This window comes from Typopeltis vanoorti, chromosome 7, assembly GCF_054136105.1.
Source record: "Typopeltis vanoorti isolate ZY-2024b chromosome 7, IOZ_Tvanoo_1.0, whole genome shotgun sequence".
In the NCBI taxonomy this organism is placed as follows: domain Eukaryota; kingdom Metazoa; phylum Arthropoda; class Arachnida; order Uropygi; family Thelyphonidae; genus Typopeltis; species Typopeltis vanoorti.
In genome coordinates, this window is record NC_143555.1 from 66,192,083 (window position 1) to 66,208,018 (window position 15,936).

Consider the following 15,936-nt stretch of genomic DNA (forward strand, 5'->3'; position numbering starts at 1 on the left):
AGAATAGGTTGCAGAGGTGGTTGTGAGTTATCTGTCAGTGATCAAGTTTAAAGAGAGAGGTGACAGGCATTGTGTCAATAATGGTTAGCATGAACTCCCAACAACAAGTCTAGACTCCACAAATATGTTCATCTAATAATAATAATAATAATTATTATTATTCAGGCCTCCATGGAGTCAAAAGACTCATCGTGGGGGGGGGGGGGTCCTTCCTAAGAAACTCAAAGTCTATCAAGACTCATCGAGGGGAGGTCCCCACCCCCCCCTAAGAAACACAAAGTCTATCATACCACTCCTTGAACTCGTTCACCTTTCTCGCTCTCACCACACCATCAGGCAATGCATTCCATGGTTCAACTAACCTCCATGCAAAGAAACCACTCCTCACCCTCTTGCTCACAGTTTCCTTTCGTAACTTCCAGGGATGGCCTCTTGTCATCACTCCTTCCCGCTGTTCAACCAAGCAAAAGAACTCCCCAGTGTCAACCCTGTAACCTCCTCTCAACAGTTTAAAAGTCTCAATCATATTACCTCTCCTCCTCCTATCCACCAAACTCTGCAGTCCACATTCTCTCAGCCAATCCTCATAACTATCATCGTACAGTCCTGAAACTATCTTCGTTATCCACCTTTGTACCCTCTCCACAGTTAATTTATCCCCTTCAAATCCTGGGGACCAAATCTGAGAACAATAGTCCAAGTGTGGTCTGATCAGAGTCTTATACAACGGAATGATAACTGTTTTATCTCTGCAGGTCAGTGTCCTTCTCATTATTGCAGCAATCCTGTGTTACCTTCGCCACTTTTGCAATATGTCCCCTAAATTTCAGGTTTCTATCAATCATCAACCCTAGATCTCTTGTCTCCCCTACTTCCTCCAGTATAACTCCTCCCATAGAGTATGCAGCGTCCCATCGATGTTTCCCAAGCCTCAAGACCTTACATTTTGCTGCATTAAACTGATACCACCATTCATTTGCTCATCTATCTAGCTTATTCAAATCCTCTTGCAGGGCTGCCACATCTGCACTATTACTAATAATCCTTCCCAGCTTCGCATCATCTGCAAATAACTGAATATCCCCTTGCAATCCACTGACAATGTCATTGATATAAAGGTTAAACATTATAGGTCCTAGTACTGAGCCCTGTGGGACCCCACTTGTAACCGTCTGCTTCCTTGAAACTGCCCCACCATACACAACTCTCTGATACCTATCAGACAGCCATCCTGAATCCAGTTGACCAATCTGACATCCAGACCCATGTGCTACAACTTAAATATCAGCTTATCATGTGGCACCCTATCAAATGCCTTCACCAAGTCTAAGAAATTGACAGTATATGCCTTTCCCTCATGTAATGTCATTAAAATAAAATAAAAAAAAAAAAAAAGATGCACGCACTGAGGAAGCAGCTACTCTACTTGACTGTCATTACTATTTTAATGTCACTCAAACTGAATTCAAACTGGTTTCTGAAATTCAAGAATTATCATAATACCATTCGAGTAATACCATAGCAGAAACAATAACTACAATGCTCTTAATCATTAAAAATAATGTTACTAAAGTGGCTGCTTCTAAATAGTAGCCAACACATCCTACTTCCTCAGCACTTGGCTTAATTTTTTATATACAAGATTTTTTTAATGAAACCATATTTATCAATCTTTAAGAAGGAAGGTAGCTTGAAATGGCAAAATGTTCAAAGAGTCACTATTAATTAAAGTAGATGGTACTTCCAAAGCACAGTTAGCAGTAATAACAACACCTTTTTGGTTGGAAGTACTCAAGTTCATTTCTAATAAGTTCAGTAATAATGGGTTTTAAATTAAAGATTTGCTAGTCTCATATGAAGGTGACACCTCCTCCTTTCCTTAAATCTCAGGACTGTCATTCCACAAAACAAAGTAAACTGACCACAGGATGCACATGATTAACAGACAATTATGATCATATCAAAGAAATATTTTATTTATTTTTTCATGTGAATCCCACCCAAAAAAGGTTGTAAACCTATGTTGTAATCGATTTCACAGTATGATATGAACACAGATGGATAAGAAAATAACTATTTATTAACTTAGAAGCTAATATTTCACTGGTTGTAAACCTATATCAACTCAATATTATATTCAGGGTGTACTAAAGGTTAAATAATCCAGAAACCCTGATGTAGAAACTAAACATAGAACTTCTTAAAACCATGTAAAGCTTCCAATAAGCAGAATGGTGGTCTCATACATGGGCAATGAAATTCATCTCCTACCTGAAGGCAAGTGCAACCAACCATGCCCAGTGGAAACCGAAACTCATAACCTGTCGGTCAGAAACTGGATATACTATCCACTCAGCCAACTAACTATGATGGTTACTTATAACTATGATGTTACTTACAATTGGTTGAACAGCGGGAAGGAGTGATGACAAGAGGCCATCCCTGGAAGTTACGAAAGGAAACTGTGAGCAAGAGGGTGAGGAGTGGTTTCTTTGCGTGGAGGGTGGTTGAACCGTGGAATGCATTGCCTGATGGAGTGGTGAGAGCGAGAACGGTCAATGAGTTTAAGGAGTGGTATGATAGACTTTGTGTTTCTTAAGGGAGATCTCCCCTCGATGAGTCTTGACAGACTTTATGTTCTTAGGAAGGACCTCCCACGATGAGTCTTTCGACTCCATGGAGGCCTGAATAATAATAATATCATAAATTTTTGGTGATCAGAATGGGATATGTCAATGAAAATCAGCACAAATTAATTTAGTTTGACTAAATGTTATCTAAACAGGCCAACAAACTTAAAGCAAGTTTGGTAATTAAATCTTCCAAACACTTTGAAACTTCTTCCAATTTTGGATTTAGTTTTATGGATAACTTTAGTCTGTAGTCACTTATTAATGGCACATTAACCCAAATGTGATTTATTGTGTTGTTTGAATTTTAGGTGTATTCCCATCTTAAATACTTGGATGATCCATTTGAAAATTTTAGAATACCTTGTATGTTTAGTAGTGGGCCAAATGAATATGAGATTTTTTATATTCCTAGGTACAAATGGAGATCCAAATTGTTCTCATGGGGGGATGAAAAGGATCACCTCGGCTTTCTGAGTAATTTAAAAAAAAATTGTGATGTTACATCTTTTAAATATGAATTTCAATCTTTCAGCCATTTTAGTAATGTATGGTGAACTAACATTGTTCCTTATAAGCAACTTCCGTATTACAGAGTTGTCTCTCTTAAAGAATGGTCAATAATCATTTTAATAATTGCATAGATCAGGGTTTCCCAAATTGTGTTCTGCAGAAAGTGAATAAGTGTTCATTGATGTCAGTAACCAAGCTGTGTATTTTTAAACATGGAAGTAATTCAGGAAAGGGAATACTGCTGTTTATGACTTATCATAAAAATTGCCTGCAAGCCGATTACAACAATGGGTGGCGTATCCTCTGTTCTTAAAACTGAATGAAATAACATCTGTGTTGCAAATGTTAGTGACCAATCAACAAGGAAGTATAAAGAAAATTTTTTCACTGAAATTGAAGATCAAGATAGTCTGTATCCGGTTCTCAAATCCAGTAATACTGAATACTTTCTTTGCAAGTTTGTATTGTAGGGTGAAAGTGCTTGTTTCGAAACCATAGTGCCATGATTTTTTAAAAGTAATATGCCTACAGATTTAAATTTTAATATGAATAAGAGACAAGGGACTTTGTTTAATTTAGGCGTTAAGAAATCTCTTATTGAAGATGTTTGTGATGCAACAGATAGTGAATCATCCACCTCCAGCCTACAAAGCAATCTCCAGGATGTACAAAAGGAGGGGAAAACCACCAGCACACAGGAGAAAAAGTCTGCATTCTATCGTAAGTACTTATAATAAAAAAAAATTTTCATTATTATAATGAAAAAAAAAAGAGAGAGAGAGAGAGAAAGGTGCTAAAAAGTGGAGGGCAAAACTGTTTCATAGCAAAGGAGGTGACAAAAGTGAGTCTTCAATTACAAAACAGTCTGGAGTAGTAAGGTATTAGAGAGATAGATCAGAGCAAGGATCCAGGATTGGAGATCAGAATAGATTTGTTACAGTAAAATATTGTGTTTTACCAAGTTATATATAAATATATATATATATATATATATATTAATTTTTCTAAATTAACTGACTTAAAACCCGAGAATTATAACACAATGACATTTATTTGAAAAAACGCAACTTTAACTCGGACTGTAGTTCAAGCTCATAATAACTGTAATTTACAGTCGAATATTATGGCTTTATAATTGTATAGCTTTAGAGTGTGTCAATGTTAATTTCCTGTCTTTTAATATCTTTCTATGTTCTTATAGCCTGATGAAGTCATTCTTGACGAAACATGTTGCGTTTTTTAAAATAAATGTCATTGTGTTATAATTCTCGGGTTTTAAGTCAGTTAATTTAGAAAAATGAACATATCCCAACCCCGAGTTAATAGTACTAATCATATATATATATATATATTACAAGGGTGTGACAAATGCAGTGCCGTACCGTGGGTAGGAGGCACCCTTGTGCAAAACTTTTTTCAGCGCCCCCATAAAATTAGTTTCCATGAAAAATATTTGCAAAAAATTTTACTTTCTTAAAAGTATAAAATAGTTTATACGCATACATAAAAATAAATGTTATTTAACAGTAGTAGAACATTGTAATCACTGAAATTCATTAATAAGGAATTTTTAATAATAAAAATTTTCAAAAATGTTTATTCCTTGATATATAAATACAGCAGAATGAATATATATATATATATATATATATATATATATATATATATTGGAGGAACTGGATGGAGATGGCTGGAGTGTTATGCGATAAGAGGGTACGATCAATCTGAAAGGCAAAATCTATAGGACAGTAGTGAGGCCAGCTATGACATATGCTATAGTAACTGTGGCCCTGAGGAAAAATAACATCAGCAGGATGGAAGTAGCAGAGATGAGAATGCTTAGGTGGATGTGCGGTGTGGCCAGAAAGGATCGTCTGAGAAATGACTATGTCAGGGGAACAATGAAAGTTACGAACTTAGGAGCGAAAATACAAGAGGCAAGGTTAAGATGGTTAGGTCATGTGATGAGGAGGGAGGACGAATCATGCAGATAGATGTGCAAGGAAGGCAGAAGCATGGGCGGCCAAATGAGAGATGGAGGGAGCTGGTAGAAGAGGAATTGAGGATGAAGAACTTGGATGCAGTGACAGCCCAAGACAGGAAGGTGTGGAGGAGACTCATTATCAACAGTGACCCCACTTAAGTGGGAAAAGCTGCAGAAGAAGAAGAATCCATCTTGCTTTAGCAACCACAAAATTTTTAATAATATCTTTGATGTCTAATGAATCCATAATATTATTTTCAATCTGTTAGATGCTCTCCAGACATTGTTGACCGCAAATAATTTTTTATTAATTTCAGTTTTGAAAAACTTCTTTCCCCTGATGCTACGGATATTTGTAATGTTAAATAAATAAGCATAACAATCGCAGTATTCGGAAATGTGTCGGTTAATTTATTTTCGTATATATAATTTAAAACATCCTGAGGAGCCGACTCTTTTTTTAATAAAACATTGCAAAGTTTTTAATTCCTCAAATAGTCATCAATTGTCTGAATCTTGATTGTTGCTCAGTTTTAAGTGCAAATCTTTACAATGTTTCATTAAATCTTCATAGCTCCAATCTTTTAATTTACCAATGTCTCTTATAACTTTAAAGTCCTCGCTATGTTGTTTTAAGAGTATGAATCTTTTTCTTGACTGAAGTTATTGGCATGTCTAAAATCGCGAAAAAAAAAATTTATTTTAAAATTTTGTTTAGGATCATGCGTTGTCTCATCCGATGCTTCCTAACCAAACATTTTTGTTTTTGTTCTTTTGCGAATGTCTGGAAAAATAGGATCAATATTAAGATCGTTTGCTACTTCTTTTGCAGTTCTAATAATATTTTCAAAATATTGGTCTGTTCAGTGAGTATTTAATTCTTGTATAACATAATAAAGATTTTCTGTAATTTTTTCTATATCAAATGTCGGATTCTGCATTATTTTGCTTGCAAGATTTCGTACCAAACATGAACAGAGCAAATAAATTTAAACGAATAAATATTTGAAATTAAGTTGTCTGCCTGAACTCTAGAATTGATATCTTTAGTTTCATCTTCCGTAATATCAAAAAGAGCCTGGTAAATTTCCGTGATATTATTTTTAAATGGCTTTATTACTTCTACTCTACTTTCCCACCTAGTAGCAGAAAGTGGTTTCAAATTTAAAACACGAATATGTTTTTGTTTTTTTTTAATATAGCCCAATGCTTCACAGATATTGAAAAATAATTATATAATTCCTGTATTAGCCCAAAAAAATTTACAGTTTCACAGGATATCTTAGCTGCATCATTAACTACCAAATTTAATGAATGAGTAGCACATGGAATAAAAAAACGCCCTTGAATTTATTTCAAGGATTTTTTTCTGCAGTCTTACCTTGCATATTTGAACAGTTAACATAAGCTTGGCCGCATAAATCTGAAATGTTAATATTCAATAATTTTAAATATTTTTTTATAAATTGAAATAGTCCTTGCCCAGTGGTATCTTCTACAGATTGAAAACCCAAAAAATGTTCATGAATTTCTGCTATATTTGTATCTTTATTTTGGTTAACAAATCTAATAACAATAGATAATTGTTATATCCGGAGTAGTGTCAAGAATTAATGAATAATATTTTGTCTCTTTAACCATTTCTAGACTTTTTTGTTTTATAGCTTCAGAAATTATACGGATGATTTCATTTTGTATTTTATCATCTAAATAATGAGCAATGTTCCTTTTTTTGTGATGTTTGGATGTGATGCAGGTGTTCTGCCATTATTGAATCAAATTCAGCGACAGTTTCTAGTAACTTTAAAAAGTTGCCGTTATCTTTTTCAAACAGTTTTTGTGAAGAACCTCTAAAAGCTATACACTGTCTTGATAAATATTGTATTATGTAGATTAACCATTCTATAACAGATTGCCAATATTTTTTCTCAGTTTTGTATAATCTTTGTTGTGTGCAATCAATAATCCATTTCTTAATCAACAACATTTTAAGTTCACTGTATTTTGAACAGTTTTTAATGTGCGTGGAACTTATCTCGTGTATTTTTAGTATATGACTGAAATGTTGCTAATCATTTAATGTTGCTAACGAATACAACCGTATTCGTTATTAAGTTGGGAATTTTGACTACCAAATATTTTGCAATAATAACAGAAAACCGAATTTCGCAATTCTGAATAAATTAAATAACTTCGTAAAAGTTTTCTTCCATTTGCTAAAGTTCAATAATAGTATGAATCGGAAAACTTGTGGCCAGATTCATCTTTGGGAAATTCTTTATTAACTACTTGATGCAGGCAATGCTCAACTAAACAATCTGTAACTTTGGTAGTTATATGATTTGGCCAAGTACCTGGATCATTAACATTAAAATTTAAAGTAAAATTTGAAGTTTCGTGTTTCGCTGAATCGGAATCCAATATTTCTTCTGCTGCAACTTCTGTAGACAGTCCAGTCAGGCCAGTTTCATTTTCGCATGTAACATTTGTTTCTTCATAGTTATCTTGTGTCCTCTCTTTTTCTGTAGTAGAGCTACACAGAGTACTTGCTTTGTCAGAACTTTCTGTTCTTCATTTTTTTATGTGGTCCTGAAGTTAAAAATTTATTCAGCGATCCAGCCAATTTGTGTTCCAGTTGTACTCACTGCAATTGTCTTTTCCTGTTTTCTGCACCAGATAACTTCTTTGGCTTTTTTTCCAACATCTGGGGGTTAACATACTTGGTTAGACTTTAAAATAAGAAGAGTGTTAAAAGTTGTCCACCAAAATAAATAATAATTGCTAAAATTTTCCCTTAAACTTATTTTTTAATCCCTATTATTTTTAAGGTGAATGGCACAAAACTGACTATTTTTTTTACTATAGAATTTGATTTTTCAGATGTTTTGAATAATAAATATGCTTACATTTTATGTATTTTTTTTTTGAAAATTAACATTTAGAGATATTAGGCACTGATTGATTTCTCAGCGATATTTATTTACTATTTTTTACATTCTGGTAATTGTTTAATAATTAAGAAATTTCTAGAATATTTAAATTATTTATTAAAGAAATCAGTAAAAGGACCCCAACCCCAATGTCTTCCAACCAGAACAAGAACAAATAAATAAATAAATCTCTTATTGAAAATTATTTATTTTCTAGACGTCTACCCAACATAAGATAAAAAATATTTTGTTTTCAAAATAAGATAACTAATTAAAATGAAACAATGAAACTGATTTTCAAACTTAGCAAAAATATAATAGACATACTTACTTTACATGAATAATAATCCAAATTCACAAAAACAAGTCAAAAACTGTCCAAAGTCACTTAAACACAGAATATGCAATACACTCACTAGGTTTCACAATAAAAATTGAAATGACGCTGAAAAAAAAAATGTAAGTGCATATTTGGATAGACGCTATTTCGTCTTTCCAAATTCGAAGCTGAATTTAAGAAGTCAAACATCGTACTATACACACCTATGTTTCAGACTAAATATTTGGATAGATCAGTGTTTCTGAAACTTCAGATATCTGTGTACCCCTTCTTTAATTTTCATTATTACCAAGTACCTTTTCAAAATACCCTTATCAAAATAATAATAATAAATAAAAATATATTTCATTGTAAATGTCTGTTTTATTTGAATTTAGATGTACATTTAAATGAAAAAAAAAAATTTATTTTTAATAGAACAAAATTTATAAAGATACTAAACATTTTTACTTAATATAAATAATTTATCTTGAATAAGACAAGTGAAATTGCCTATTTCTATATCTGCTATATTGCTCTCTTTTGTGCATTTTATAAATCCAGTCTTTAACCAATGAATCTATACTTAAGAATTTGAAAGCTAAAAAATTACCGCATTTACTCGACTATAACTCGCACTTTTTTTTCCCCAAACTTAAAGCTAAAAAATCGTGCTACTAGATATATGCGGGGATTTTCGGAAACTAAAGTTTTCAGAAAAAAAAACTGAAAATGGGTATGACTTACCAAGAAGCTTCTATTCTCCATCACTTCTCTCCTCGAGAGCAGTTTCCAAAGTTATCTACCCAAATAGAGTAATCTTCTTTCCCATTATATCAAGCAAAAATTACCAGTAATTTAAGACTTGAGATATGTAATGAACAATCCTTCACAAATTACTAATGAGAAGTGAAAGATGTGCGCCATTGTAGGCCAGTAGAGAAAAAGCAACTATTAAGAAGTGCATATGATTGGTGCGGTATTAACAAAAGATCGCATGACCCAAACAAAACAAGCTGACAATTGAATTGAAATGCTAATTCTCTTAAACTGATTTCCATAATATCTGAAATGCATTCACTATATATTTCTTAATTTTAACACGTTCATGACGGAGTAATGTCATGCAAAACCTTATGTTGCATTAGCAACATGTGGTTTGCTCCAGGCTATACAGCAGAGGAGATGTGATTATTAGTTAGTGTTTATATATTCCCAGTTGTCTCTAATTGCACTATTTGTTGAGAAATATATTACACAGTCTGCAAATGTCTGTGAACCTTATTCAGTGACATGATAAAACTAATTGTTTTTTGTGTTTCTGCAGTATAGTTTCTGTTGTGGAGGGTGTATTGTTTAGTGCAGGGAGTAAAAGGTGAAAGTCGGGGGCGACAGAGATTCGCAATTTGAGTAGGACAATTCATGCATAATATAATTTAATATATATATATATATATATATAGACTATAAAAGTTTATGAAATTCACATCGTATGATACTTTATGGGTTGTTTCCTTAAGTATCTAATAAGTGGGTTCTAAAATGTTTAGTTTTAGTATGTATGACTAATTTTTTTATTAATAAAATATAATAAGCACATATTTAAATGTCAATGGGAACTGGTGCATTTTTTATTTGCTAAACTAAACGCTGTATTTTTGTAAAATATCATGTTGCCGTAATACGACTGAACAAGTGCCCTTATTAAGCAGAGCTGTTAGGCAGGTTGCCTCTTGCTACACCCTGTCAATGGTATGAATTCACTGTCTGTCTTAAACTAACAATTTCCATTAAAAATATAATAAACAATCGAAAATATTTATACAATTTTTGCTGAGTCGATGCTTACTCTGTGAAATAAAATCTGTGGTAATATTGATAACGTTTCACTTCAAACAAATTATAAAAAACTGGTGATGTATTTAGTTAAAAATGCTGTTAGATTATTTAGAATTCATAATAATTTGACTGATTTAAAATTTGATTTTTATTACGTTACTATAATTTGTAATTGTGATATTTATATAGTACGACATAATTCAAGAATAAGAAAATTTATATATATATATATATTATTTTTTTTTTATTATTATTTCCCATCGTGAAATGGCATCCCTATCTTCAAGCGTCCTTGTGTGGCACACAATCTGCACAACCGCACGTCTTGGACAAACATATTGGACATGATGTGAGTGGGGGAGGGGGATGTACAAACAGCAGCATATCAAGATTTTGCATAAGCTTTTCGAAGATATCACATGACAAGTTGGTATTTAAGATCAGACTGGGAGGAATGAGTTGGATGTGGGATTGACTACTTGGCAGGTATAAACAAGTTGTGTACTAGGGAGAAGTATCCCAGAATAGTAAATTCACAAATAGTGAGCCACAAGGGACAGCAATAGAGCTATTATTATTTAACTCATGTTAATGATATGAAATAAAGTTTAAATGCAGATATTCAGCTCTTTGTAGATAACGCTAAGTTGGATTGCATTATCTATCTATGAGGAGCAAAATTGATTTGAATAGACTTGTTTATGTGGGCAGATTGGTAAGCTAATATTCAGTGCTGCAATGTGCACAGTTTGAAATTTAGAAGGCAACAGTGGGATGTATTGACAGAGAGTGAAGAGATAAGGGACCAGGGGTGATGACCAAAGGTTCTTTAAAATTGAGGCTGCACTGCAAAAAACAATACTGACAATGATGTGTGAATAAAAAAAGTCTTGATTAGGAACTACTGTATGCAGATTTGGTTGAGTTTTCAGAAGAGATTTGGGAAAAGACATATACAAGTATACCTAAGACATCATCAAGGTCACAGGAACATTCAGCAAGAGGACAGATTGAGGACAAATATCAAAGCATGCTGGATAGGAGAAGGAGTGATGTGATTGAGGATGCATATAAGTTGGCGAGGAGACTGTACTAGATTAATGCAGAAGAAATTTTTCACAGAGTGGAGGGACAGAATGGAAGTGGAATGTATTACTCGCAATTGAGAATACATTACCTGAATACAGAAACAGAACAAGTTTAATGTACCATTCGAAGAGCAGTGCATTTGACTGCGAGGACCTCTTACAATGAGTCATTTAACTCCCTGTAGGTATGAATGATAATGATCATACTAATAAGAAACAAATTTTATTTTATTTTATTAATTTTATTAATAACTCAAGTTATTAATAAAATCAAGCATTACTGTGAAAGGATGTATGGTGAATAAATTAAAGCTTTAATCAACAATCAATTTACTTTAAATAAAAATAACTCTTCTAAAATGATAGCAAACCACTTCCAGAAGACAATATTAACTCAAGGTTTTGCTGTATGGACACAGGGCTACATATTAATAGCACTTGCTATACTGTTTTACAGTACTGCACTTATGTAACATGTTTCTTTACATATATTTCTATCAAGAACAAAACATTTGGGTCTTGATTACTGTCTTTTATTTATATGGTCTCCATCCCCCACCCCACCCCCCTTTTTTTTTTTTTTTGCATAAGTGGCATATTCCAAAATTTCAATCTAACTGACAGTGCCTTTAACCTGGCTTTTCAATGAAAGTCTGGCTGTGGGAAAGGTGCCCAGGGAATGGAAGGAAGGCAAGATAGTGCCATTGAATAAGGATGGTAACAGACTGGAAGTGTCTAATTATAGACCAGTTTCTGTGTCATCAGTAGTTGTTAAAATCTTGGAGAAAGTAGTGAGGGACCGTATACAGCATTGGGCAGATGAGGGTAATGTTATCTGTGAGAGTCAACATGGATTTGTGAAAGAGGCATTCTTGTTTTAGCAATATGCTAGCCTTTTAATAAAGTTACAAGAACATTAGATGAGGAAAGGCATATACTGCAATTTTCTTAGACTTAGCAAAAGCATTTGACAGGGTGCCACATGATAAGCTGATATTTAAGTTGCAGCACATGGGTCTGGATGTCAGATTGGTCAACTGGATTCAGGATTGGCTGTCTGATAGGTATCAGAGAGTTGTGTATGGTGGAGCAATTTCAAGGAAGCAGAGGATTACAAGTGGGGTCCCACAGGGCTCAGTACTAGGACCTATAATATTTAACCTTTATATCAATGACATTGCCAGTGGATTGCAAGGGGATATACAGTTGTTTGCGGATGATGCGAAGCTGGGAAGGATTATTAGTAATAGTGCAGATGTGGTAGCCCTGCAAGAGGATTTGAATATGCTAGATAGATGGGCAAATGAATGGGGGTTGTCAGTTTAACGCAGCAAAATGTAAAGTCTTGAGGTTTGGGAAACATCGATGGGATGCTGCATACTCTATGGGAGGAGTTATACTGGAGGAAGTAGGGGAGACAAGAGGTCTGGGGTTGATGATTGATAGAAACCTGAAATTTAGGGACATACTGCAAAGGTGGTGAAGGTAACACAGAGGATTGCTGCAATTATGAGAAGGACACTGACCTGCAGAGATAAAAGGGTTATCATTCTGTTGTATAAGTCTCTAATCAGACCACACTTGAGTCAATGAGTTATGGTAGTGGTATGATAGACTTTGTGTTTCTTGGGGGGGGGGAATCCCCTCGATGAGTCTTGACAGACTTTATGTTCTTAGGAAGGACCTCCCACGATGAGTCTTTTGACTCCATGGAGGCCTGAATAATAATAATAATAATAAACTGTCTAATCACCACCAGATAAGTTTCAATCAAGAAAAAAGCATTAGGCATCTTTCCTTTAGCCACCACATATGATTCAATCAAATAATTAGATGGGAATATCTTTAATATCCTGTTACTGCACTGTTTTTCTATGGTGCTCAGTTTCTTACTTCAATAAAAAATAAATAAAAACAATAGTATAAAATGATTCTTATTTTACAAAGTGAGATTTTTCAAATCCAAACTAACCTGACCAATTCTATCACATGCTCCCTAGGAGCTTTAACTACATCCTCTCCATTTATCTTGAGTATCTGGTCACCAGGCAATAGTTTGTTTTCACTTGGTCCCCCTAAAAAATAAAAATAAAAAAACTTGAAACAAACAGCAAAAAAGTAAAAGGATCAAAATAAGACAAGAAAACCTCCATCAGTTCAGTTAATAATGGCAATGCCACTTGGTGGGAAAGTCTTGGATTCATATCCTCTGGGATGCAATAACCTTTAATGAACTAGCTGGTTTCATAATATGGTGGTGCTAAAGTCATATTTTCCATGTATGGAATATTTTCCATACATGGAAAATGACTTCTGCAGTCAGTACCATCGACAGGGTGTAGCATAGAGGCAGCCTGCCTCACAGCACCACTTAATAAAGCGCATGTTCAGCCATATTATGGAAACAAGATATTTTACAACATCTGATGTAGATACAATAGATTTATTTGAAGAATTAAAAATTCTCTCATAAATAATACAAGAGAAAAGTGGTCCTCGCCATATTTTATCATATATATACATGAGTAGTCAGTCTGTAAAGTTCTTGGCCTCAACCATACATGGCAACATTATCAGCAAAAAATTTTTTTTTTCTAAGTTGGTATATGTGTCTTAAGCATCGATATGAAATTGCAAGTCATTCTATCAAGTAGTTTGTTTATACAGCTGTCTGAAGCAAAATTGTTGTCTGTATCCCTTGAAATGGATAAAATTGAGTATCATGCAATTATAAAATTCTTTGTAAAAGAAATTCATTCGAAGTTCATAAAAGTTTATGGGCACTCTTCTCCTTAGTTTTCAACAATTAAGAAATGGGCTGCCGAGTTTAAATGCATCTGTACCAGCCTTAAAGATGATCCATGTGAAGGACGTCCAAAAAGTGTAACAATACCAGAAATCATTGATCAGTGCACAATATGGTATTGGATGACTGCTGAGTCAAAGTGCATGAAATTGCTGAGACTAGGCATTTCAAATAATAAATTTAGTTTAATCCTTTATCCAAGTGTGAGCAAACAAAGTTTGCGCCTGAAAGTATCTTCAGGACTGGGGTAAGGTGGTACAACACCAGGGCAACTCGTTGCAAAGGTGGAGCAAGCTACCAACACTCCTGTCTCAAAACACATCTCCTTGCAGATATGTCTAATGTTATGCATTAAGGAAAGGGCCACTACCCAGACTAGTTTCGACCTTTATTGAGGTCTCTTCAGTGGGAGCCAGGCCCAAGCTGAGATACCAGGCAGAAGCATTCGCAGGTCATCTCTACCTATAGGAGTTGCCAAATGGTGTGCCACCCTTTTTTAATAAATTATTCTGGATTTAGAGAAAGATGTTGAAAGTTTATTTTTCACTTGGTTAGAATATAATAAATTTAGTTTAATCCTTTATCCAAGTGTGAGCAAACAAAGTTTGCGCCTGAAAGTATCTTCAGGACTGGGGTAAGGTGGCACAACACCAGGGCAACTCGTTGTAAAGGTGGAGCAAGCTACCAACACTCCTGTCTCAGTATCTCCTGTAATGCAAAGATCTCCAATGAAATGCAAAAATCTCCTATAATGCTATAATGAAGAGACCTCAATAAAGGTCGAAACTAGTCTGGGTAGTGGCCCTTCCCTTAATGCATAACACTAGACATATCCGCAAGGAGATGTGTTTTGCATTATAGGAGATACTGAGACAGGAGTGTTGGTATCTTGCTCCACCTTTGCAATGAGTTGCCCTGGTGTTGTACCACCTTACCCCAGTCCTGAAGATACTTTCAGGTGCAAACTTTGTTTGCTCACACTTTGGATAAAGGATTAAACTAAATTTATTATACTCTAACCAAGTGAAAAATAAACTTTCAATAGGCATTTCAAACAAATGTGTGGGATATATTTTGCATGAAGAATTGCAAATGAAAATGTTTCCTACACAATGGGTGCCGTGCAGATCAAAAACACACTCACATGAAAATCTCTGAACAGTGCTTGGAGTGTTTTAACAAGAATAAAACTGACTTTGTGCATTGATTTATTACTATGGATGAGACTTGGATTCACGAGTACACACCAGAATCCAAACAGCAGTCAAAAACAGTGGACAGAAGCTGGTTGTTCAGAGCCAAAGAAGACAAGGTCATGGCATCGGTGTTTTGGTATACTAAAGGCATTTTGTTTATTAATTATCTTGAAAAGGGTAAAACAATAACCGGGAAATATTATTCCGATCTTTTAACCAGACTAGATGAAAAAATTTGAGAGAAAAGACCCAGTTTGCAGAAGAAAAAAATCATCTTTCATCAGGATAATGCACTTGCCCTCAAAGGTGTTTTGGCAATGGGAAAATTAAGGGATATGCACTATGAATTGTTGGAACATCCACCCTATTCCTCAGATCTGGCTCTCTCTCTCTCTCTCTCTCTCTCTCTGACTTCTGTCTCTTCCCAAAATTAAAACTATTCCTCATTTTTGAATCAAGAGGTAATTGCAGCTGTGGAAGGGTATTTTGCAGATCTTACTGAGAACCACTACAGGGACAGGATAATGGCACTGGAGCATTGCTGGAATAAATGTATTAGTCTTTAGTGAGATTATGTTGAAAAATAAAAATAATTTTGAAATTATAAATTCGTATTTTCATTGTTAGGCCG

At 34.3% G+C, this 15,936-nt stretch overlaps 1 protein-coding gene across 6 annotated transcripts in view; it reads right to left on the reverse strand.

Moving 5' to 3' along the window:
• Window positions 1-15,936, reverse strand: part of LOC150104740 (uncharacterized) — a 434,041-nt gene that overhangs the window by 191,382 nt on the left and 226,723 nt on the right. For all 6 annotated transcript variants that reach the window (XM_090395917.1, XM_090395916.1, XM_090395915.1 and 3 more), the window contains one exon: window positions 13,276-13,378. In XM_090395917.1, the coding sequence (XP_090252043.1) occupies window positions 13,276-13,378 (103 nt within the window). The remainder of the gene's footprint in view (window positions 1-13,275; window positions 13,379-15,936) is intronic.